At 38.2% G+C, this 25,258-nt stretch overlaps 1 protein-coding gene across 2 annotated transcripts; it reads right to left on the bottom strand.

Moving 5' to 3' along the window:
- Positions 1–1,876: 1,876 nt before the first annotated feature.
- LOC122166439 (plasminogen-like) lies at positions 1,877–25,019 on the bottom strand. 2 transcript variants are annotated; one of them, XM_042830224.1, is made up of 19 exons: positions 24,907–25,019; positions 23,323–23,458; positions 22,124–22,230; positions 20,723–20,837; positions 19,671–19,834; positions 19,033–19,162; positions 18,787–18,905; positions 17,408–17,570; positions 16,393–16,520; positions 15,675–15,834; positions 13,792–13,985; positions 12,668–12,816; positions 11,689–11,782; positions 9,418–9,535; positions 8,450–8,524; positions 7,397–7,513; positions 5,554–5,660; positions 4,304–4,449; positions 1,877–3,279 (listed from the first exon to the last, which is right to left on the bottom strand). In XM_042830224.1, the coding sequence occupies exons 1-19, from the start codon at positions 24,953–24,955 to the stop codon at positions 3,118–3,120; spliced, it is 2,433 nt and encodes an 810-aa protein (XP_042686158.1). In that variant the 5' UTR covers positions 24,956–25,019; the 3' UTR covers positions 1,877–3,117. The 2 variants fall into 2 exon arrangements, with proteins under 2 accessions (XP_042686158.1, XP_042686147.1); XM_042830213.1 differs by having other exon boundaries at positions 7,397–7,537.
- Between the last annotated feature and the right edge of the window lie 239 nt (positions 25,020–25,258).

A 25,258-nucleotide genomic window follows, 5' to 3' on the forward strand; every position in this document is an offset into this window, starting at 1 on the left:
AATAAGGAAGAGACAGAAAACAGCCAGTTAGATGTCAATTGCTTGAGGAAGGATCGAAAGGAAGATTCAGTGTTTTGAAGGGAAATTCTCAAAAGGCAACTGTAAGGAAGGAAACATCTGTTAGGCTAGTGTGAGGGTGAGCTAAAGCTCTTATTTGAGCTCCGGAGAGTAATAGTATGTCATAGATATATGGCCAGCTGGGACATAGAGGAAGATATTCTTTGTTTTCATTGGAAAGCAGAACATAATTGAGAGATGCACTGCCCTGAGTAACAGAGCCAAAGAGCATTTATGCAACAAACTCAGAGGATAACATAGATGGTTTCTAAAGGCAGAAACTGTCAGGAGCAGGAAGAGAAGTTCTTCAGGAAAGAAGGAGGCAGCCACATTAAAAGCAAATTCCATCCTTGCTCTAGACATACACACAAACACAGAGTGCAGAATCCCTTGTGGATGAGCTCCTCTCCATCACTTCTGCTTAAGCTTTGTTTGCTGTTACTGGGAGTCCTTGGATGAGGGTTAGGACTGATTGAAAATGAAATGTGTAAGAGAAAAAGAAGGAAAAACCAGGAGTATAATTGGGAAAACTTGGTAATGTGAAGAAACAGATTTTGCACTTAACCCAACAATTGCTCAAGTTCCTCCAAATAACCCTGCAAATGTCTACCATTTGTAAAGTTTACTTTTGGTATTTCTCTATGGACTTGCACATTTATATTGTGTCATTATATTATACACTGGTTCCTGAAGTAGTGTGTCGTTTACTGATGGTTTCAATGTCTGAGAACCAGTGATTAAAATTAGCTGTTTAGAAATGTCACTGAAACAGGATGAGCATTTATAACTACTTGCTTCATAAGAATCTTACACTCTGTACCTGTGAAGATCTGAAGTCACTTACTGAAGTTTAGATGTATTATCTAGCAATACCTGATGTTCTGCTAAACCACAGCTACGTTCCAGTGCCTAAAACTAGCAATAATATCTCTTTATAAATAGTCTATTATGGTTCCATTTTAATATACATTGTGCAAATGATAAAGGATTTTGTATACTTCTATCATATAAAAGAGACCAAAACAATTAAAAAAGATTTTGTAGTATGCATGCATTTGCTGGAAGTAACATTAAATTTTTTTTTTGTATTTTTCCCCAGACTCCTCAACTAAGATCAGGGAGTTTTGCACTAGAAAGCATGGAAAATGTGCTGATCAGCTTTATCATTTCCTATTATGTTTTAGCTCAAATTTCTGAAAGATATGCCACTTACACACGCCATGTGTCCAAAAGACTGCAACATATCTGTATGGAAACTGTTGAGTCAGAGCCTGAACCACTGATTGAGCACCTGGGGAAAGCACTTGGTCAGTCCTGAAAGAACAGGTGAAGGCAATTCAGCTGTGTGACCAGAAGGGCTGGAGCCTGTCTGCACCTCTCTTAGACCTCATTTAAGGGCTGACTGCATTTGGGGAAGGATCTCTGTTTGGAGATCCTTCCCATGTGGAGTTTTTCCTGCAAGCCTAGATCTTTGGAGATGGGTGAGCACTTACTGTTTTGTAACACCTCTCTGTCATGCCAGTCCCTTTGTCATTATACCTCTTGTATCACCATTCCATCACACTGATCTTTCTGATTGTTACAATATCACAGTATCTTTTTTGCAAAGAAAGTGTGAAAACATCCTGTAGAGGTATTTACTAATCACTTGCTTGGATTTCTGGAAAGAAAACCTATTTCCAAATGTAATGCCTAGTCTCATTAAAATTGTCATATTTGTAGGGTGTTTAGGAAGAACTACCCTGACATCAACCTAAACCTATCCAAATAGTATTAAGAAGTAATCTGATGAGAGCTTCCAGGCAAAATGGTCTTGAAATCAAGGACAATAACCTTTGGTTTATTCAAAACAGTAGTGTTGTTGGGTTCAAATGGAATATGTACATATCTGTGCTGCAGTGATCTGCAAATTACAGGCAGGTGGTACAAAACCTCTGCAAGCAATTGTATTGCTTAGGGAGGCAGACCATCAGGAGGCTCAGCATATACCAATACAGGTATAAAATACCTCAGATGTTCATTAGGCAATGCCTACTGGCACTGAGGAGTGGCTTACAGGCACCAAGAGAAACAGGAACAATTCATACATCTGGGAAGTTATTACCAAGGATCTGTGCCAATGTTCTTTGAAGGACTAGCACTACTGGCAGAAAAACAATGCATAGGAAATTGACAAAACACGCCAGACAGTAGCAAACCTTTCATGCACTCAAGGAAGCACTGCAGGTTCTGAAAGTAGACAGTAGAAAGTAGACAAGTTTACTGAGCCCATTTAAAACATATACCTCAAAAAACACTGTAGGGACTATTACAAGAGGAGAGCTATGTAGGGAAGTGCTAAGAACTATAGTTATATATATATAAAACATCTGCAACTAGAGAGTGTGTTGCATTGGATGACAGCAAACTGAACTCTTTCTGTGGCATACTTCAAGTTTTGGTTCAACACAAAGTTGTTTAGTGATAGTCATTTTTTTCCATGTGTACATATAGCCTAGGAAATTGAAATGGTTGTAACAGTGTAATTCAAAGCTTATCTTGGCTGGTGAGAGTGCAGGGAATTAGCCTGAGGGAGAAGCAAGCCCACAAGGTCTTCATCCATCTCCTGGCAGCATGGGCATAGCATAGACTGGCTTTTTCTCACTCAAGACAGGGGCTGGGTTTGGATGTTAGCTTCCTGCTTCCAGAGCAGCAGAAGGGGAGAAAGATGCCAGTGATAGGTATGGGTCCAGGCCTGTCTGGGTGAGAGTTTCTTGCACTGGTTTTTGTATGACCTTGAACCTAGAAATAGGCTAATTACTTGCGTGTGCAAAGGAGAATGATGGATGTCTGAACAGAAGGAACTTTGTGTCTCATAAGAGATGTCTGAAGAAGGAACCTGACAGCCACTATCACATTCAATGTGTCTGACTGATCCATGCACAGCACTAAAATAGTCATAATTGGTCAACGTGGCTATTGCTTTGCGGTAACTACTTATTCTCAGCAAAAAATGATATTTATTTAAGATTCTTACGAATTATTTCTATTCTAAAACCGTGCTTGGAATGCTGTCCAGATTCAGTGGGTAACCATTACATTCTTGATCCAAGACAGAAAGCTAGGAATTTGGACAAAACCAGTGGGCTTTGATGGCTGAGTACAGTCCAGTCCCCAAGAAGTGACTCCATATTGGACAAATCTATCTTTTCTTTGGCAGACTAGAGGTCCTCCAACTTCAGCCTAGGGATGAGAAAAGAGAATAAGGTAACTCCTCTAGTAAAGGCACTTGACATGCAAACAACAAAATACTGTCAGGAATAACACTGTGGTAACTCTGAAGGCCTCAGAATATAACTGAGATGAGGGCTGTAGAAAGAGTTTTCTTCTCCTTTTTTTAACAAAAATGTGAAGAGGACTTTTTTTTTTTTTTTTTTTTTTTTTTTTTCCAAGCACACAGTTATTCGTTTTGTTTGAAGAAGGGAGATCCAAGTACAAATCATGGGTGTAGGAATATCCCCAGATCAGCATGAGACTGGCTATGCAACAAAAGGAAGTACTTAGTTTTCTCCATTCTCTAGCCTACTTGATTCCAGACAAAATGAATATAATGGTTATGTTTCTTAAAACCCAGGCAAGGCAGCATACGAATACGAATGCTTAGTGATTTGTGTATATATCAATGAATTCACCATCCAAACTCTTGAATGTAGCATTTGTAGTGGCACTGACTACCTGCTCAGACAGGTCAGCATTTGACTGCTGACTGCCTCCTAATAATCATCAGCTTTGTTTTGAAAAGTACCCAATACAATATCCTCCACAAAGAAAATCACATTTTAAGTCTTATCTTAAGCTTATGAATCTGAAAACTGGGAACACTTTGAACATTAGATCAAGGACTAAAATAAAGAAGTGATATGATAAAAATGAATGTCAAGTGGGAACCAGAAACATTCACTGGTTTCCCTCTGCCTCTACAAACAAAGGAAAGTCCAAACGGCATATCCCAGGGTTACTTTTTGCTGGTATGGAATATTCACAATGCTGGGCTACTAGTACGTATGGGATACATCAGGATACGCTTTGTGGAGGAAGAAGAAATTACCCTACACAATTTTGCAGTTGTTCTGATTGACAGAGTAAGGGAAGAAAGATGCTATGTATGCCTCAGTCCTCACATTTCATGCAGAGACCTTGAACAGATGAAGCTACTTCTGAGCGTTGAAAACAAAAATTTACATTCGACCTGCTAAATTATTCTTACCTCGCAGTGATGTACTCTTACAAAAGTGAATCCACCACAAAATTCAAGGTTATCTATGCTTCCATTGAAAAATCCAGGACGATAGCACATTCTGTTCTCAAGTATGGGGAATTCAATGTCTTTTAATCTTTTGCCTGTATCAGTACCTTTGAAAATGACCAAGAAAATAGAACAGTTATGAATAGCAACCTAGGCACTGTGACAGTGCAGTGAGGCCTGAGCAATGAAAGGGCTAGGATCAGTCCCAAGCTTGGTCTTAGGTACTTCAGGAGCCGGAGTCTCACTAAAGGTTTTACATTTTTAGTAATTAGTTCATTCCTCTCAACAACCAGCTTGTAAAGTGTTACAAAATAAAGACAGATGCTTAGTATGCAGAACAATCACATTTATTTTAGGCTTTCATTATGGTGTGGTAGCTATGGCTTATGTCAAGGGAAACAGCTTGGATTTACTCTGAGGCTTGAAAGAATTCAAATTAGTTTAATGCAGTGTTTACCAGATTGGAGAAACAGTTGAATTTTCCTAGAATACGCTGTATTTAGGTATGGGGCTCTGGCTCTGTTCCTCTTTTCAATAACTAGTTTCATGATATGGCCGGACCCTCTTTCTGCTATAGCTTAAATGTTATAATGGCCTGTTGAAAACTAGACTGTACCATTCTCTTGTGGCAGTGATCAATAAAATGAACGTAAGAAGCTGCTGCCACCGTGTGGCACGGTAAACAAGAAAACCCTGTCTGCACTGAAGAAAAGTGTTATTGGTAATGCTGACGAACCATGCCACCGATAGAGTGATTATTGCTAGGTGCTATTTCCATAGCATCAGCTTTAGAGCTAAATGACACAAGAAGGAGAAAGAAGCATTGCAACCCATGTGAAAGATTATTATGGTGAAACACAGAGGCAGAAACCTGTTCTGCTGAGATTTTTTTCTCTTTTAATTTTATGAATGCATGCACTAAGAAATGTCTGTTTTTTCATTTTACAGGTGAAGTATTGCTAAGGTGCTGCCTGGCACATGAGGTGGGAAAGGCATTCCTCACATGTTCAGAGTGGCAAAATGTGTGTACATGGTGAGAAAGAAATAGAATAACGTTGCCTGGTAATTTCTGACTTAGTTAAGTCTTCTGCAAAATTTGTTGCTTTTTTCTATTTTTTTTTTTTTTTTCTCTCAGATCACAAAAGTATATGTATTTTAGGAAAAGATTTGAGAATCCCCTTTAATTTTCAGTCCCACTGAATATGCTTTACCTTTTGTTTTTGCAAAGGCAGTTAGAAAGCATACAGAGTTTCTTTCCAACGTCAGACTTGTTTCAGGCAAACAAACTGGTTTTACACGGTCAGTAATTGTTATAGGACTGGAAAACAAACCAACAAAAAACAGATACTTAGACAAATGGTCATCCACTTGTTCAGTCTTCAAACTCAGTAAGCTCTGCAAGAAAGTGGAGAGATGGGGAAAGGTAAAGAAGGTGATGATACTTTGAAACTATACAGACGATTACAAAATGGTGCCTGATCAGCTCCTGAAAAAAAAGTTACCTACCAGCAATTGAAAGTCTCTGAGATACATCTGTGGGCAAGGACACAATGTGAGCGTATTTGCAGCACAGTGCTAGAGAGCTGATCGCAAGTTACTCAGTCAGAGTTAAAAGAACATGCACAATCTTAAGCCCAACTGTAACAGTTCTTGCAGGTGCAGTGATCCTGATTTCTCAGATCCTCTCTAACTCAGAGGCTGTGAACATTTCCAGGGACTTCATAAGAAGTGGAATGAATGATAAGGGATTAAATAAGGAGACATAGCTAAAGTTACAGAAAAATCTTTTTTCTGGTTACATGGCTGATGCAACTTTGGATCTCACACACTGTGAAACATCCTACTTCCTTCAAAAAATAAATATGAAAATAAAACTCCTCCTTATCATAGCATAGTGCCTCAAAGCTTCAACATTGGAATAAAGCTTGACAAGGAATGGACAGGGACCTGGGAAAGTTATTCAGGGAATGAAGACATTGTATATGGAGGTCTTTGCTTTAGGCTGTTCAGTCCCTCAGCAACTCTCAGGCAAAGTCGTCTGAAGATAGAAAATGACGGATCACTATACAGATGCATTTGTTATTTATGGCATGCAGGAAGTGTTCAGGTGATGATTATTGATGCAAAACTGATGATAGTGCTCTAGCATGCATAAGTGCACAGAGCATGCAATCAAAGAAGGAATGGACAAATTAGTCACAAGCAATAGCAAATTAAAAAACTGATGAAGCACAAGATCTTTATACTCAATTGAAATTAGTGGGATTGTCATTAACTGAGAAACAGAGTCTGAGTTGAAATTTAAGTGAAAGTAACTGTTCTACGTTCATTAAAACTGAAAATATTATGGTGGACGTTTTAAAAAGAAAAGTCCTCTCAGGTCAAACACAAAGTTTTCATGCTCTTCAACTTAAGTGGTGAGCAGAAGATCAAGAGGAAAACTGATGAGTAAGAAGAAAACGTATGGGATCATTCCTGAAGGACAAAATAAAATTGAAATAAATGCACAGATTTCAGAGCAGACTGCTCAGATGTCTAAGAAAGACACAAATGTGGACTTCAGGAATTGACAATTATGCACGTGAATTTTTCCTGTATATCAAGCTTATGATGCTTATGAAACATGCATGTGGCCTGGCCTACAGCACTGGCAGGGAAATTGGACATTTCCACTTGCTCCCAGAAGAAGTCCTCGTGCCTCTTAGCCAAAACTTCAACTGGTTCTCAAAGCTCAGAAGGAAAATCCTCCAAGCAGAAGATCCTCCAGGCAGAATTCTACTTGGATTTATTTCTATACTTTCTGTTTCAGTGGAGCTCCAGTCAGCAGGTGCTAAGTGGAACTCCCCATGGCAATCCCTCCTTTCCTGAGATTCTTTGCTAAGCTGTGTAGGTAGCTCACACATGTTCTGCCAGTGAGGTCTTTCAGCAGGAGAGATGCTAGCATTTGCCATTGAGGAGATCCCTAAGATAATATACTCTCACACAAATCCGGGCTAAAATAATTCATGACTTCAGAATAAAGGAGAGAATGGAAAGCTTTGCTTGAAACAGTACCTGTTCAGCTTTAGCAGAGCAATGTCTGCTCCACTGGGTTCCTTCAGTGATTTGTGAACACTTCGGATTTGCAGGGATGGCTCTTCTGCATTTAGGTTCTGTATTCCAAGAAAGATCCTGTAGGAAGAGGGCTCTACTGACCTGGAAGAAATGACAGTGGCAATGTTACACATTTATACATGTATTCAGGAATGTCACTCATAACATTTCCTGATTTCTTCAGAGAATTGCAATTTACAAGATGGCTGACTATTAGTAGTGGGGGTTGCTGTGGCCCAGGTACAAGAACTTGCACTTTGCTTTGTTGAACCTCATAAAGTTCTTCCAGGCACACTGATCAAGCCTGTGCCGGTCTCTCTGGATGATACCATCACGGATGTTTATCAGTGTACTTTGGAAAGGGCAGATGGAGGAAGTAGCCTCTGTTTTGCTCTCCATTTTTTTTTAATGTAAGTGGCAGAAAAGTCTACTTGCTGGCAATAAAAGACAAGAAGTAAGGTGTTGCTTGGGATGATATAGCAAACAGCAGGAAATTTCTTAAGGAAGTCCTCTTTCTACTCTATCCAGCCTCAAAGAGATTCATTTCTCCTTAGACTACCAAAGAATGATGGGTGAGAGGAAGGTGACGAAGCAGTCAAATCACACCTTCTAAAAGTAGTAAACACAAAGAAAAAAAGAACTGGATCCCTGCATTCTGGAGTGTGAAAACAAGAATGACATGCAATTATGTCAATGCAATGACATTAACTGCACCATCAGAAAATCCTTACATCTCAGAAGAAGAATTTAGGAAGAGCCACTTCATCTTTCTCAGCCATCAGTCATCAATGTTATAAAAGCTTTAACTTAGAAAGTGATTCCCCAAGACACACATTTGCTTACTTCAGACATTAGAGATACTGCTTGCTTGCTTTAACTTGGAGAGATGCAGCACAGGCCAAGCAACCGTCCCTCAAGATCAACAAGTGCCCAATCAGTTACATTTTGTGCCTCTGATTAATTTTCTCATCCAGCTGCCAGAAATACCTATCCCTCATTCTAGCTGATACTTACTCTTGCAAGCATTGAGCTGCAGTAAGGACCCACTGTGGATGTATCAGAGTGCCAGCACAATGATGCATGTTGGTACTAAAACAGAGAATACAATAACCTTATTAATCTAAGACCGCACAGTCAATTTGATACCACCTGTGCTGTGTGCAGTGGGAGAAACTAGCAAACAAATATGCTCCACATTCAAATATTTTACTGTTAAGAGATTGTCTTATGTCAACTGCAAGAGAATGTTTCTTTTGACAGGCCACTCTTGCTTACAGGAATTTATTAAAAGTAATTAGCATTTCTTAACAATTTCACATGTGACGTACTGGGTTTTCCTGAGAAACAATTAAGAAAATGCTACATCCTATTTATTTGTAGGATTACCTTGGACTAGATCATTGCATGGATCTTGCTATAGACTTTTAACTTTTCTTGGGATATTATTTATGATAATGATTGTCAACAATTGTGTAGAAACTTTCACTAGCCTTTCTGTAAGCACTTCTTCATCTCCTGTTCTACTACTCTGTGGTGGTGGAAATGCCATACTACATTTATTTTTGTACAGAGCGGTGATAATCTTCACATAACTTCTAACGCAATAGAAAGTTAGATTTGAATATTTCTGGGCTTAACTACCCCCAGTGCAGAATGCAATTAACTGTCATTACCCTCTATGAGACTTATTCCTTCTCCATTTCAGTAAATCTAAGTGTATCTGTAGTTCAAGTTTGCTGTCTAGATATTCAGAAGAAAGTGGGAATTTTTGTGCTAAAGGCCCAACAGAAACTTTCTGTGAACATTATGCCCCCCCAAAAAAGAAAGAAAAAAGTTAATTTTATATGTTAAGGTATTTTATATAGAAACCAAACCTAGTCTCCAGAATCACATACATTGTTTTGTACCAATCCCTTTCTAATGCCTGTTCCTTGTGAAACCCTGGTGTTCATGGATGGTGATACAGCCTGGAGTATCATTACCTTGTCCTGAGGCTGACGTGCCAAGGCCAAGACCCTGGAGATGCGTCACACATGCTGTGTTGCTCACAGGTCCGCTCACTTCTCATTGAGAATTTTCCACAGTCATGCTCAGAAGAAGCTACAATGTTAAAAAAAAAAAAGAAGCTACAATGAAGAATTTTGGTTTACTTCTGTAATGCCAATCACAGTGTAATCTGATGGAAAGAGAAGGAGATGAGGCTTCTTATATCTTCTTCGGATTTTCACTGTTTATGTTGGTTTGGATTGCATTATCTGGAACATCTCAACACCGTGCTAATACATGATGTTTGACCTGACAAGAAATCAAATTCCCTGACAAAAATTATCAGCTGCGTCAAAGATTTAGGTATGGTCAGATAACGTAAGTAAAACTACAATTAGTCCTATCTAAATAGAAAAATTTTAGTAAGAAGTTGAAGGGAAGAGAGAGCTAAATGAAGTAAGTTTATTGGCCAGGTTAATTCAATACAATAAGAATTCCTAAATTCTTCTAAACTTTACAGGCTACACTCTGATTGGGTTCAAACCAATCACTGAATTATAAAAGAAATTCACTCTCTGTCCCCTTGTCACAAAATTTTCCAATTTTGCTCTCACACTTCTAATTCTGTTTCCTGTTAATCCAATAGATTGAGCTTGGATTCTCTTTAAGGAGCCAAGTAATGCCTTCCTGAGCTACATGCTTATATGGATGTGAAATGTTAGTTTTACTATGAGACAATTAGTAATCAAAGGCAACAGACCGTAAGACTGACATTTTATTTTAAAAATCTAGTATCCCACAGTTCTTTTGATAAGAAATCAGATCTCAGAAGTGAAGTTCCATCACAGCAATTCCAGGGAGCAGGTTTGTTTCTAAGATGTGGTACCTATTATTTGTGTAACATTTTGTAATCTTTTATCTGTGCAGCTCTTAGGTCTGGTTGGCAAAATTGATGTGCATAATTGTAACTTATCACTGCTTAGATGAATACACTAGATGGCCAGCTTGACAAATATTACATACTTGTAATGGAGTGATCAGTCTTCACTATTATGCATTGCTACACAGTCAGAGTAGAGTCCTGGCCTCTAGATGTTACAGTAGTACAAATAATACATGAGATGAAGAAGAAATAGACTTTCCATGTCCCCAACACACATATATATGTATATATACACACACACAAGCACTTATGCATACGTATTTATCTTTATACATACATATGCATTCATTACATATATACACATGCATGGGTGTGTACATATATATGTGTATACAGGTGTATAGATACACAAACATCTGTCAAAATTCAGGCAAAGATGGGAAGAGCAAAGCAAGTGAGTTGCCTTTGTGACCTAAGTAGCATTATCAGTACACCAGAGCTATTACTGGCATCAATTCCTAGGGCATCACAAAAGTTAAGACATCTTTTGCTGCTGAATTTTCTGCAGACACTACAGCTGTTCAGTGTAATAAATAGAAAGACTGAATTAAGGAAATCTGCATAAAATATCTCTTGGACCAAATTCACTCCCTACCCCAAAAGAAAAGCAAACTGTCTAGGGACAAATTATTTTTACATCCAGGTCAGAAGAAAATTTATGTCAGCGGATTATGAAAACGATTTTTGTTTAATCTCTGGTTCTCCAAACTAACAGAAATGTTATTAGCCATTTCTCAAGACACTAGTCTTGCCACAAAGTGCATGGTAAAACTAGCATGCATATCAAGGAAATCCTCACCTTTGTTTGAGGACTCCTGGGAAAAAAGACATCTTTTCACAGCTTCATTAGGTATTTAAAATTCATGTAGCAGCCCTAAGTGCTCAGCTTCTCTGATAATAAAGAACGCATGAATCTATGAATCTATGAAATCTTATTGAGGACACTATTCCATGTATATACATATACCATATATACTATATATATATATATATAAAATATATATATATATATACATAATATATATATATATATTATATATACAATGTGTATAATATATATATATTATATATATATACAATGTGTATATGTGTATATACATACATATATGTATATACATACACATATACACATTCCATGTATATACCATATAATATATGGTATTCTCAACACCAGGTAATCTAAATGGCTGAATATTAGAGACATCTGGTTTGGTCTAACTGCCCTACATTGAAATCTAAAGTTACTACCTACTCCAGCTGTTTGTAGCTAAATTTAAAACTTTTTGTAATTGCTATGAACAGAGAAGTCTTTAAGGATAATTACGGCAGCGCGGGATTTCACAGTACTCCCATATTTTTTCTGGATCTGTTGTGAAGCACCAAAGACCATTTACATCTCCATCAGGATTCCTGCAGTACTGTAACAATTACAAAAACAAAGAATGAAGACTGCAAATGTTAGCCACTTTATGAAGAAGTCTATAAGTGCATGTTTTCTAAAGATATTAACCTGAATCTTTGAACTATGTTCCCCAATCACTTCCTCACTGCATGTTAAACACTTTGTAAACAAAATTCCTCTAAACAAATCCACCCTCTCAATAAGATTCATTATTTCTGTATATCAAAACCAACTGTAAGATTAGACAAATATGATAATGCAGCTATCATTTTCTGAATCCACCAGGAGTCAGCCTAACTCTAGTGCTTTTTAAATTAAGTTTGACATAGGATGACTAAGTGTTTTGAAATAAGGCGTTTACTATTGCCCTAATACTATTGCACTGGAACAGGTTGCCCAAGGAGGTTGTGGATGCCCCATCCCTGGAGGCATTCAAGGCCAGGCTGGATGTGGCTCTGGGCAGCCTGGTCTGGTGGTTGGTGACCCTGCACATAGCAGGAGGGTTGAAACTCGATGATCATTGTGGTCCTTTTCAACCCAGACCATTCTATGATTCTATGATTCTGTGATAATACTTCTTCCACTGAAATTAGTGAGAGCAAATTAGGTTAGTCCTGAGAGTTTGCCACAAGCCTGCTCAGTTGGTGACAGACAACAAAAATCTTTGCTCTGGTGCTTGCAAAAATAAGGGAAGTCCTTATCAGCTCTATGTTGTACATCTACGCTTGAAATACCAACATCTTACGTACTATAACATGCATCTTTCCCTCTTCACCACTGCTATGGGTTATCAGCATAATGATATGCAAGTACACTTAGGCTCAACGTGAAATGTTTGCTGAGGAGTCATGGAGAAGGGAGTCAATGTTCAACAACTCCAGTAGCAGTAGAAGATGTTTACATTTTTATCCAGGCCTGCTCTTGGATGAGTCAGAGGAGTGAAGTATTTGTGGCTATGAGGGCTCTGAGAACTCCACTCTTGACAAGTTCTGCCATTTCCAGTTTTTGCTACTGTGCCACGGTAGTCTTTACCATTGCCATTAATGCAGTCTGTGAAAAAAGGGAAAAGGAAATGATTGTTATCTACTGAATCTGTATGTGCTGGTGCTACGGAACGCAGAACTAAGCCAGATTAAGTACTTTTAGGACTTCCTCATTCTCTACTGTCTTTAGCAGAAAGGGTTGTGATCTCTTGCCTGTCAAGATGTTCTTTTGGACACATAGAGTAAATGAACTGCAAAACAATATATTCAAGGAACTGCAGGCTGACATTTTTCTGAAGCATATTGTAATATCTGAAGACTGTAAGATCCCGGTTAAACTAAAATTAGGAAGCACCTTTGATGAGAAAATCATCTTTAAGAGTTAGCAGCCCATTACACTGAGAAAGCAATTGTTGTCTCCAAGAAAGTTGCTTCAGATACTTCCTTCTTCTGCATGTAAGAGTACACAGTGCCTTTTAGAAATGAATCTTTTATCCAGCCCTGTCACCTTCCTTTGCAACACAATTATTCAGTGGAGCTCTCAGGAGCATTCAGAAAAGTGAATGACCAACATGGGCTATTAATTAAGGAAGCAATAAAGAAGGATAGAGAAGAAGCCTACTTCTCTTGGTGTACACATTTTGAAAAACACTAACACAAACACAGTTGCCTATGAACAATACAAGAGGATTAGAACAACCTCCTAAAAACAATAAAGCAAGGCACAAACAAAATTCCCTGAAAATTTATTATCGTTGTATTTCAATAGCACACAGCTACAGAAACACTAGAAGTGTTGTCTATTTTCATTCATTCTCCTAAACAAAGATGATTTCTCAGAGAATGCCCTGTAAAATGATACAGGTTGCAAGATATACTCTGGTTAAGGAGAATTTGCTGCAAAATTCAGCAACACAGTTGTGATTGTCGCAGGACAGATGTGCCTGTTTTGTTGTAGCACTACTCAAGAATAATTGTGTTAGATTGCCGTTTGTTTGATCCATAGACTGTAGAGGAGGTGACAGCTAATGCCAGCTGTTACCAGATGTCATGGGGGGGATATTCAGGCCAACAGTTTGTGCCATTGTTGCAGGGTGGTCGTTTGGCGTGGCTTCCTCAGTTTGATCATCACATCTCTTGAGACTGCAGTACTCCCATGGAACGCTGGGGTCTGTGGTGAAACACCATGGGCGGCTATCACCATCTGGATTTCTACAGTAGTTCTCCCTCAAATCCCTGCAAAAATAAGTACAAATATTCATGCTGCATAAGACTGAAAGTAATCACAGAAACGCCTTTCCAAAAAGCTGCCTACTACACAGAGATAAACATATTTTTTAATTCTTTTACTTATTGCCAGATACATTATTACCACCAAAAACATCTATGACTGAGATAAAATTGGAGTTGAATTCTGGCTGCAATATGTTTATATGCTGAGTAGCTAAATAAATGGCAGCTATGACAATGAATTTATTTCAAAGTACATATATATGAGCATACATAATCATGTGAATGTGCAAATTAGCTATAAATATGCTGGAAGATTTTTCTTTTTTTAATGTCAAAGGGTTCTTTCTCAAATGAAGAAGAATAGAAATTGAATACTCATGCAAATTATTACTATTATTATTAACTTTGTTTAATAACAAACAAACACATGGTAATTCAGGGAGTGCACAGTATTTGCTGGGATGAATGAAACTGGAATTCTTCTCTCTGGCAAGTTGCAGAGTTGCAGTATTTTCCCATCCCCAAAAAACTAAAATACTTTAAAAAAAAATAAATTCCAGAACACACTGATTCCACGTTTTCACAGCTGCTTTTCAATTATTTAAAATGTCTGTGAAAAACAGTGTCTCCTCTGAGGATGTTTCAGGTTCAATATGTAAGAACTTTCAATGACAAAAAAATATGGCTGAAAAAATCAGTCACAGAAATTGAAAAGTAGGATGGCATCGTAAAAAAAAAAAAAAAAAAGGAAGAAATTTTTTAAAAGTAGTAACCTTCCTGCCCAGAATCATAGGAGTTGGAAAGGACCTCGGGAGATCATCAGGTCCAGACCCCTGCTAAAGCAGGCTACATAAGAAAGCATCTATGAAGGTTTTGAATATCTCCATAGAAGAAGACTGCACAGCCTCTCTGGTCATAGTGTTTCAGTCCTTGTTTTTCTTCGTGTTTGTATGGAACTTCCTATGATTGGGCTTGTGCCCATTGCCCCTTGTTCTGTCAATTGGGCACCACCAAAAGGAGCCTGGCCCCAGCCATTTGGCTCCCACCTATACTCGTGATCCATCAAGCAATTATGGGTATCATAGCAATTCTCTTGTTTTTGCGTGCTTATATAACCGGCACATTAGTAATTATGGTTAGTTCTCTAAGCTGTTACTAATCCAGTATTTCTATTCTGGAGAAGAAAGTAAACAAGTCAAGTGAGAAAATTCAGGGAATTCAATTAGGGATGTCCAGTTCCAACCACAAAGGAAGTTTCAAATAGTATCTCTAACCATGATGTTCTTGTCCGTGTGTTTTGCAACATACATGCTCTGTTCTCCCCAGGTAAAACAAGTAGAAAACAAGTACTGCATAGCTCTCAAATTCTTAAATAAAATGCATATTTCAGCAGATGCCTAAACTCTGGGTACAAGCCTCTCAGATTTGGTTACACCAGTTCAGATTTATGAATAAAAGAACACAACTTTATTTTAATAAGAATTTAAATAACAAGAAAATAACAGGTTTAGAAACATGAGGCTAATAGGAAATATTTTCTGAATCTTGGTAAAATTACAGTGAAAGAAACTATCTTTTATAGATACAGTCCCTATCAGTGTTTCAAAGCATAGATGTACGGAGATAACAAAATCGGTCTCATTTTCAGCACTGGTCATTGTCAGATAGAGAAAAAAAGTGAGATAAACATACGCATTTGGGAATTTTTCTGGGGTCTTTCCATGGTCATGTGGAGACTTGGAGCTCCAGGCTTGGCATTTCCGTCCTGATACAGTGATGGAAGTTGTGCCACGATAATTCAGGCCTTTGCCTTGATAGCACTCCTCTGGCAAGACTACCTGTGTAGACACATCTGCAGCAGAAAACAGAAACAGATCTCTTGCATCATGATTTTATGATTGTATTGAGTAGGCACAAGAAAACATTGAATTTGTAAGAGAAGAAAAAGGATGGACTCATTTTTGCAGTGGACTTCCTACAAGAGCACGTTAGCCAGTGTGAAAAACAGAAGGGCATTTCCAAAGTTATTTAGAATTTTCACAGATTATCCTCATACATCAGATGCTGGCCAGTGGAGGGTGCATTCCTCTGTTTCATTTTGGCATTTGTGGAAATGTTTGAGTTGAAAATGAAAACTCTTCAAAGGTGAGAGATCTTAGTGATTTTGTCTCTATTTCTAGAATACAGATTATGTTAAACTTCTGACCTCCTCTTATCCTTTTAATTGAACAATTTCCTTGTTGTTTTCTCTGCTTAAGTCAATGGGTACCTCACAGGAGATTTTGTTACCACTGGACCTTGGAAGCCACTGTCCCCTCTTTTACTTTTTTTTTTTTTTTTTTTTTTTTCAATGAGAAGCAAGGAGTGTGTCTCTGTTTTGATGTCCTTAAGTGCACTCCAGTACTCATACCAGCACTTTGTTCTATCCCATCACACTGGGGAACTGCACAGTATTCCCACCGGACACTGCTGTTGATGGTGTAGCACCAAGGCCTCTTCTCTCCATTAGGGTTTCTACAGTAGTTTTCCTCTAAACCCCTGAAACAGAAACATTCACTTTAACTCACTGGAGTAAAAAACAGTTATGTACAAGACTATTCACAATTGGTGCATGCAGAAGTCAGTGATTATATTCATTCTTTTTACAGGTACATTACCTCATTCACCACTATTCCTAGCTAGTCAACAGCCATTGAATTTATAGTCCAAATGATGATGTCCTATGAAGAGTTTCTATGATGCTTACACTTTCTCCTCTTTTCTTGAGATCAGGAAAGGGCAGTAATAGCTGACTTTAAAACGCAAGCCATTAGTGCACCTGACTCCCTACTGCAAGAACAAGGCAAGGCTGGATGTCACATGGTGCAAGGAGCTCTCTGCTCTCAACAGCCATCTGCAGTGACGATGGACAGGGTTTTGCATGCCCAGAAAATCTCACAGGATCCATTTCACAACCTACTGGTCCCAAAGAGGAACACAGCTAAAAGCCTGGCTGGTTCCAGCTACCTGAGTCCATTGATAATGCTCTTCAGACCCAGCTTCACTGACCTCAGAATACAGGGAAGTATTAGAGCATCTTGAGTCTTGGAGCATTGCTTTTCAGAAGCGTAGAACATCAAAAGTGTGTCAAAGAACACAACCAGGGGTTTTGTTAATGTAAAAGCAGTAAAAACTAACAACTGCAGTGGGATGAGAAGGAATGCAAGTATAGGTGACATAAGTACTTGACAATTAAGTTTGTTAAAAAAAAAAAGGAGTGCAGAAAAAAAAAAAAAAAAGGGCAAGGCCTGAATAGCAGTAGTGAGAGGTGATAAAAAGAGAGAAAACAGCTTATCAGTGTAACTGCTCCTCTTGTCTTTTTATCTGGATCACTAAGGGAAAACCACGTTCTTGCATATTTGCTAAAATGAGGAGGCTCAGCATACTTGCAGGGGTATCTATCAGGAATCCAGCCATGTTTGTGAGGAAACTGTGTGTTCCAATGCTGGCAGGTGTTTCCTGATGCAGTGATGGCTATCCTGCCTCGGTAGTCATCTCCGTTCCCTGAAATACACTGGGAGCCCAGGCCAGAGGTTGGTGGATGCACAGCTGTAACAGGATTTAAAAAAAACAAAAGTGAAGAACAGAAAAATTGCATCTAGACAATGCTTTCAACTATATTAAAAAAAAAATATTTCTATGCTTTCTATTATGGTAACATGCAAATTTTTCTTTCAGCAGAGATTATGCTGGTGAAAAGCCATGGCAAATCAAAAGCACGCATTTTCACTAGCAGTCAGGCTGCCTAATGGTTGCCCTGTGTCTGCCCCTTTACAACAGTCACTAATGAGGTTACTTCAGAGGTACGGCTCTGGAGTCAGTGGATTGGGATTATGAGACAGAAGAAAGAGTGAGAGAAAATGAATTGGCTTGGCATATGAGGAACATCAAAATAAAAGCAATGAATAGAACCACAGAACCTGAAGAGGGTAAAAGAAAAGGAAACATATTTATATTACATATCCATTGTATAGGTAATTCCCAGAGCAGAAAAAATGGGACTCAAATGATGGGTCTGTTCTTTACACTCAAAGTTTTAAGCACAAAATGGAGAGACTATGGTATCTTTCACAACTTCATCATACCTGTAATTGTGATTGCTGAAATGAACTATGAAACAAATGCTGCTGCTTACAGCACTGGCAAGAGCAGATGCTAAGAAAGCAAGCTCTACTTGTACAAACACAAAGTATTTTCTCAAAGTGCAGTCTACTTCTAATAATGGCAGTGCTAATATCACTATTTAGTGCCTTGGAAATATCCAGAACTAGTGTGTTCTTCTTCATGGTCAAGTTAGCTAACAATTGAATTAGGTTTTTTCCTGAGGCCTGAACTTGTTTCTCAGGACTTATCCCTCTGTAAGAAAAAGGCAGTTCTACCTCTGTGGGTCAGACGCAGGTAAAATATTGCAATACAGCCATGGAGGCTAATGCATTTCTCATGACTCTGCCTTCTCAGGTAATTGGAAAAGCAAAGTGATTGAAGAGAGAATGCCCTGCCTTTCAGGTGAATTGAAAAGTATGGTTGTTTAGGAAAATCAGTTTCCATAACACCTCTGGCATTGTGCACCTGCACTCTCAATCACCTTACATGATTTTATGCAATAGTAGCATAGTGAATGATTCTGCTCATTTCTGTACACTTTCTCATATTCACAAGGACATCCTCAGGATATTCACAACTGTCACCTCTTGTCTTTCCCCTCCCTGCATTATTTTAATTACAAGAGCTACCCTATGGAGCGATCTCAAGGAGTCAGACTCACTGCAACGAGGAATGTTGCAATATTCCCAGCGCTTAGTGGGGCTCATGGTGAAACACCAGGGCCGAAGTTCACCATCTGGATTACGGCAGTAATTCATCTTCAAGTCCTTCCCTGGAAAGCTGCACATTGAAAATGAAAGATAAGCTTATGAGCTCTTTGTGGATAGCTGTGGCAGTATGATTGCAGGCAGGGTCCCCCAAGCACTGCGGAAATGACTGGGGCAACACAGCACTAAGAATGACTCACTGTCTCAGGGTATATCCATGCATATGAGGTTCTTGGGCATCCCAGCGCTGACACTCAAGTCCAGACTCTGTTCTGGAAACATTTCCATGATAATCCTCACCATTACACTCCATGCACTCGACTGTAGGATCTATGTAGAATGAAAACAAAACAAGGTTCACACCAGCCCTTGAACTCTGATCCTCATGAAAGATTACACTGACAGGAAAACACAAATAATAGAATTTTTTTTGTTCTTCTAGAAGGTTTTGCCCTAAAGAATGATTAAAGGAATCCAGAAGACTCGGAATGATAACCTAGTCAGATGAATCAAGCTTTAGAGATAGATATCATTTGCTGAGAGTGCTTTGTCATGTATTTGCATGTGCTGATTGCACTGGAGTCTTTATATACAACACAGAAATTGGGTTAGTCTTTACTCTTGTTAAAATTAAATAAATCAGTAGGAGTAAGAGCAAAACACTACCATCAAATCACTAAAATAATAATAATAATAATAATAATCCTCTGTATCTTCTAAAATTTCAGCTTGACCTAAAACCATGTTCGAAACCAACCTGCAATAATAAAATAAGAAAAAACAGCAGGAATAATATTATGTCCTTGCTGAAAACCCATTCCCAGAAAAATAAATATACCTTCTCCAGTCTGCATGACCTGCCCCTCACACTCTGGAATGTTACAGTAATCAAATCTGGTAGCAGGATCTGTTGTATAACACCAGGGTCCTCTTATATCCCCATCAGGATTTCTACAGTAGTTTTCCTCCAACTCTGCTCTGGGGTGTTTTTCAGGTGTAAAGCTGTAATAGTATTAAAATTATATTTTAATACAATTCTCTCAATAGAGCAGAAGGGATATGTCAAACATACTCAGCTCCTTTTGGGCTCTATTCATTCAGAGTAGAAATGAGAGAAACAGATTCCAAATTCTACTCCATAAATGAAATCTGAAGATCATTTTCTAAACTATCATCAGTAGTAATCTCTTCAAGTAATCTCTTCATAGATCCCAATTGCCAATGATGAGTGAGCATACAGCTTATAAGAACTCCGCAAATCTCAAAGAAATATTATCATCTCTGCTACATGTATCCAGCTATCTAATCAACTCATTGCAACCTGGGTCTGTGATCTATTTTTCCTAAGACACCTACTTGAAAAGCGTAGTATTTCTGGAGGCTAGCAAGCTAGTGCAACTGGATCCAAACTTGCAGAGACTGAAGGAAGTCTTCTGATGAATTTTCCAATAGCAATCCTCCTGGGAAGACTAAAAGATTTTTGAACTACAAATCTAAGTAAGTGGTTCCAATTTTCATTAGAACATGGGCTGGCAGGGGAGTCAGAGACCTGGAAAGACACCACTGCTCATTGTTTTCACATCTCCGACAGAAGAAAGAAATTCTGGCCTCTGTGTCACCAGTAATAAAACATTCATTCAGTTTTGGTGGAAGAAGCATTTCACCTTCTTAAGATGCACAGTGAGTGGACAAAACTTCTCCAGCTGACAATGCAGCCTTTTCTTATCTAGACCATTACAGTTCTCTGAATCAAAACTAATACAAGAGCTGAAAATTGTCTTAAAATGTCCCTTCAATAACTTGCAATATGAAGTTGTTTATGCACGTAAAGTTGGGAAAGCTTGGAAATGATTCAGAACAATATGAAGACAAATATAAATAAGGTCTTACTTTGGATTGTGGGGTGATTTTTCTGCCCATTTCTGGCATGGAATACCTCTCCAAGTTTTGGCTTCTGTTCCTCTGTAGTCCTCCCCAATCCCTCTTTTACATTGTAGAAGGTAAACTGAAATTGAATTGTTTTTTGTTGATTTTTTTTAATTCAGTAATGCTGCAACATTACATCTCTTAAAACTCAGAGTGTGCAGATGTAACTTTGAAGTTAATCAGTTTAGATATGTTTTGAACCTCTCGCACATGTGAACACAGAGATGTGATTCTGTAAGGTATTTAAAAATGCATTAGTTAGAAATGAATAAGTAACTAGAGAAGAAAATTCTTGAAGCATTTTATGAAGCTAATAAAATCAAATTAGAAAAGAAGATGTAACAAGTTACAACTACGAATTGCATATTACATTATCATAATACTGGGATATAAAACAAGGTCTTTCACTGACCTCTGGAGATTCCTTGAAATGTATTTTTCGTAAGCACATTCATAGCATAAGTATCATGCAACTATTCCTTCAAGGGACTACAAATTATAGAGTCATAGAAACATGGAATAACTGAGTTCAGGAAGGTCAGTGGGATGAAATTTGGGATTGGAGACATCAAAAAATAAAAAAATAAAAAATAAATTGATGTTTCCTCTTTTTCTGAAGAGATGAAGGCTCCTGGATATAAAAATCACATCCTCTGGTAATAACATGAGGACCAAGTATATCTCTTCAGATGTTTCAGAAGTTTGGAAGAGCTTGGACAATGGCAAGCAGTGTAAAGAACAGAAGTTAGGGATGTGTCTTGATTTATGCTAGTTCATGCCAGTGTTACTTTCTTGCTCTCCGTTACAGAATATAATTTGGGTCAAATATTATTTATTAATTTAGAAGAGTTAATCTCAATTTAATATCTAATTACTTATGTATATGCATATTTGGTTTCAATATATATGCCAAAGAATTATGCAGCAGAAACTCCTCTTTTATCCATTTCTAACTTAAAAGATAACAGGTCAATTTTTACTTTAGTAAAAGGTATCAGATTTAAAATGTTGAGGCACTGGCTACAATCTTCATTTCTACTGATTTCTTCTAAATAAACACAATAAATACTGAGTGGGAAGAAAAAGGCATGATTTTTGCTTTGTAGTATGTTTATTATGCCTGATCATAGTAACACACAACTACAGGAGATCTGACTGAGTCCAGTCCAAGTCATATATAAGAATCCTTGGTGCTAAACGGGGAATTCTCTGGCAGTTCCAAATAAGTTCATAATGGGTTCAAGCTCGCCTCGCTGAAACTGTTACCACCTTCAATCATTTTCTCCAGCACCGCAGCAGGGAATGCAAGGATGCAGTAAAAATAGACTTACTGTATAAATGTGTAGTGTCATACTATATACATACTTTTCTTTTCATAGAGAACTGCATCTTCGCTGTGGAATACAACTGTTGTTTTGGTATTTTCAGCCAATGTCAAACACTGTAGCTTTTTCTTGGTATATAGGAAGGCCCTGTTGAGAAGAACATAGGAAACAACCTTTAATTCAGTTCAAATTTTCAAATTTTCATTAATTTTCTATAAATTATCATTTTATTAGCACTTTTTATATCCATCCGGCTCTTTCAGAGGCTGTTATCAATACTTGAGACGCAAACATTTTCTACTGCTCTGAAGTAGCTGGCATTTTCAAGATGTGAGAGTATGTCAGTAAGTTACTGTGTGAGAAGCTAGCTGCAGCATTGGTAAAACACTGCCAATGGCATTCTAGCTGCTTAAGTTAGTACCTTTCCCTACAACACATTAAAACCATCTTGCTCCTCTTTTGTGAAACAAGGCAACATCAGGCTAAACAAGTGCAAACAGCCCTTCAGGAAAGCATTGTGTAAGAGTAGGAACTTATGCTTTTGTAGAGAAAGACAGATGCACTGCAGATTCACCCTTTAATTGACCTTTTGCTAATTTATGGGTGGAGATAAGCCACAAGGCAAGGGCATAGATGATGCTGTTGTAAGCAGAGCTGCAGGAGCATGAGGATGCTGGTGTGGGAAAAGCTGTAGCGGGAACAGCTGTAGCACCTGGCTCCTAACCCCATCCTGGCTTACCTACAGGTGCAGATTGTGCATTCAGCTCCTCAGACAGCCCCTATTGTCTGCATAGCCACCAGCCCTGACCTCTGAAGAACGAGGGGTCCTCCCAAGAGGGACTTCGCAGGAGCTGGCACCTGAATGACAGTCCCTTGTGTTCCCTAAGGGCTGTGGACTTGTTTTACACAAATGTGTTCATTTACATCTCATGCTAAAGCTCCCACCCTGGTTTCTGAGTAGCACATTTCTGAAGAAGATGGGTAGAGCAAAAGGGTTGAAGAAAACTCAGTATTATTTTATTACAACGTTTCTTGTGGAAAATGTGCACCACTTCACTAATGTGTTGAAATGACAAAACAAACAAACAAACAAAAGCATTACGTGTTTGTCTCTTTCATACTTTCTTTTTTTTCCAGCTACATATTGCAGAGGTTTATTTATTTGTTTGCTCTCTGTCCAAATTTGAGGATGTAAACTTACTTCTAAGCAACAGCAGATTAAGATTCAACAGAAATTACCTGCAATTAAAATTTATTTCAGCATCACATTTCTCTGCACATTCTTTTTCATTATTTGTACTGTAAAACTCTTTATTTCTAGTAAGTATCCAAACACCATCTGTTCTTAAGTAGTCATCCAGTATGTCTCCTTTCACTACAAGAGAAGAAAAGGAATCAGGCATTAAAAATTGGAATTCTGCAGTTACGAAGATCTGTGACTTCGTGTCCCACTTTTCATACAGCGTTGGCAGGTGAAGTCACCATTTATCTAAAGCTGTCAGAAAAACACCAATCAGAGAATGGTGGGAAGTGGTATCAACACTAAAATTTTGGAGAACTGCGAAATGGGAGACTGTGAGATTATGAGCCTATGTGGAAACCACAATCACCAGTTTCATTGGTTACTGAACTGTTTGACCCCCTTATATGTTGCCCTGGAATAAGAAATCTCAATCAATAAAAAAACAGTGTAATCCTTCACAGTGACCACCACTAAGTTGTTGTAATAGCTTATGCAGGCTTAATAATGAATTTGTCAGGCTACATCTCTGGTGCAACAGAATATTCCATTATAAATTAGTGAATCAATTAGTGTGATTATATCTGAAAGTCACATGTGCATCAGATGTAAATGATGTATTTGCTCATATATTTCACAATTTGCTCTCAAATATTTTTACTCATAAAGGAATTTGTCACCTAATTAATTTTTTTCATGACCACAAAGTTTCCATGTTCCGTTCCTAATGTTAAGAACAGTTTGTTTCCATACCTAGTATTAGGTTACAGATTTACAGAAGTGATGTGGCTTAATTATTTCATTTTTCAAGGTAGGTTATTGTTGTCAGGCATGGTAAAGTCAAAACTGCTTTCTCTTAGCCCCAGCATCATTTATACTTGGATAGTTCACACAACTTGCAGATGCTCTTGAAATTCGTGTGTTGTCTTTAGTGGAACTCCTAGCTTCTTAAGAAGTTGTTAAAAAAAGAATTCTAGGTTTACTTCTGGAAAAACTAGTTTGTTGAAGATTAAATTTTTACCTACTGCCCCCAAGGGCAGTTTATGCTAAGAATTTGACAAGAGAAAGTGTGATGTCCATGGAATATCAAGGAGATTTTCTTCATTCTCTTTTATTTTTGTTTTAAATATTACTTTAAAAAAAACTTTAAAACTCCTGCCATAATAGATGAAAATCAGGATCACCATGCTTGGCAATGCTTGGCAGTATAAAAAAAGCTCCAGAATTTGATCCACAGCTTGCTGAATTAGAGGTACTGCCTCACTGACTGCTGTGGATTTTCTCAGAGGCTTTTGGACTACTTACAGAAGGTGTCCCCATTTCTGGCATGTTGGCAAATGCTGGCCATTTGTTTCCTGTGCAGAAACCAAGGTAGCTGCTCTTTTGGTACCTCCAATAAGCACCAGATAGACCACAGCTCTGACTTTGTTCAACAGCAGCTCTTGCTGTCCAGAAAACCCCAAATCAACCATCATCCATACAAGTGAGGACTCATGGATTTGGTGACGCACTTGCACAACATGAAGCTTTCAAGTGTTTGGCCCCTATCTCACCCACACAAGCAGAAGAAAAAAGACTCTTACCTGAGCTGAGCAAGAGAAGAAGGAGCAAACTGGCTTTAGTAAATCCCATTTTGGCCAGCTGGTGGGTGCTGGAAGTTGTGTCTGTCAGTGCACAAAGTTTTATTGACTTGTACTGGATTGTGGAGGCATCAAACAAACAGTGCAGGTAGATTAAGTTAATGATTCTCCCATACTGTGATCCCTCTTTGCCATACAGTTCATGTTCAAACAACCTTGAATTGGATATTACCAAATCAGATTCAGTCATTTTTATTGGATGCTGGGAAATGTGAAAGCACCCTCTGATTATGTGGGGCATGTTTTTGTTCTTAGTTTGCTTGGCCTCATTTTACCAAAGCAAAAGTGGAGATCG

This window comes from Centrocercus urophasianus, unplaced genomic scaffold (assembly GCF_019232065.1).
Source record: "Centrocercus urophasianus isolate 14NV4802_14NV808 unplaced genomic scaffold, USGS_Curo_1.0 seq_10, whole genome shotgun sequence".
Taxonomy (NCBI): Eukaryota; Metazoa; Chordata; class Aves; order Galliformes; family Phasianidae; genus Centrocercus; species Centrocercus urophasianus.

Excerpts from the sequence above, each read along its gene's own strand:
- LOC122166439 (XM_042830213.1), bottom strand. The coding sequence starts at position 24,955 with ATGGGATTTACTAAAGCCAGTTTGCTCCTTCTTCTCTTGCTCAGCTCA. Across the intron at positions 20,838-22,123 it reads AGTTCTCTATGAAAAGAAAA|TTTACCTTCTACAATGTAAA; the intron begins GTATGTATATAG and ends ATTCAATTTCAG. Across the intron at positions 18,906-19,032 it reads CATGGATATACCCTGAGACA|CTTTCCAGGGAAGGACTTGA; the intron begins GTGAGTCATTCT and ends TTCAATGTGCAG.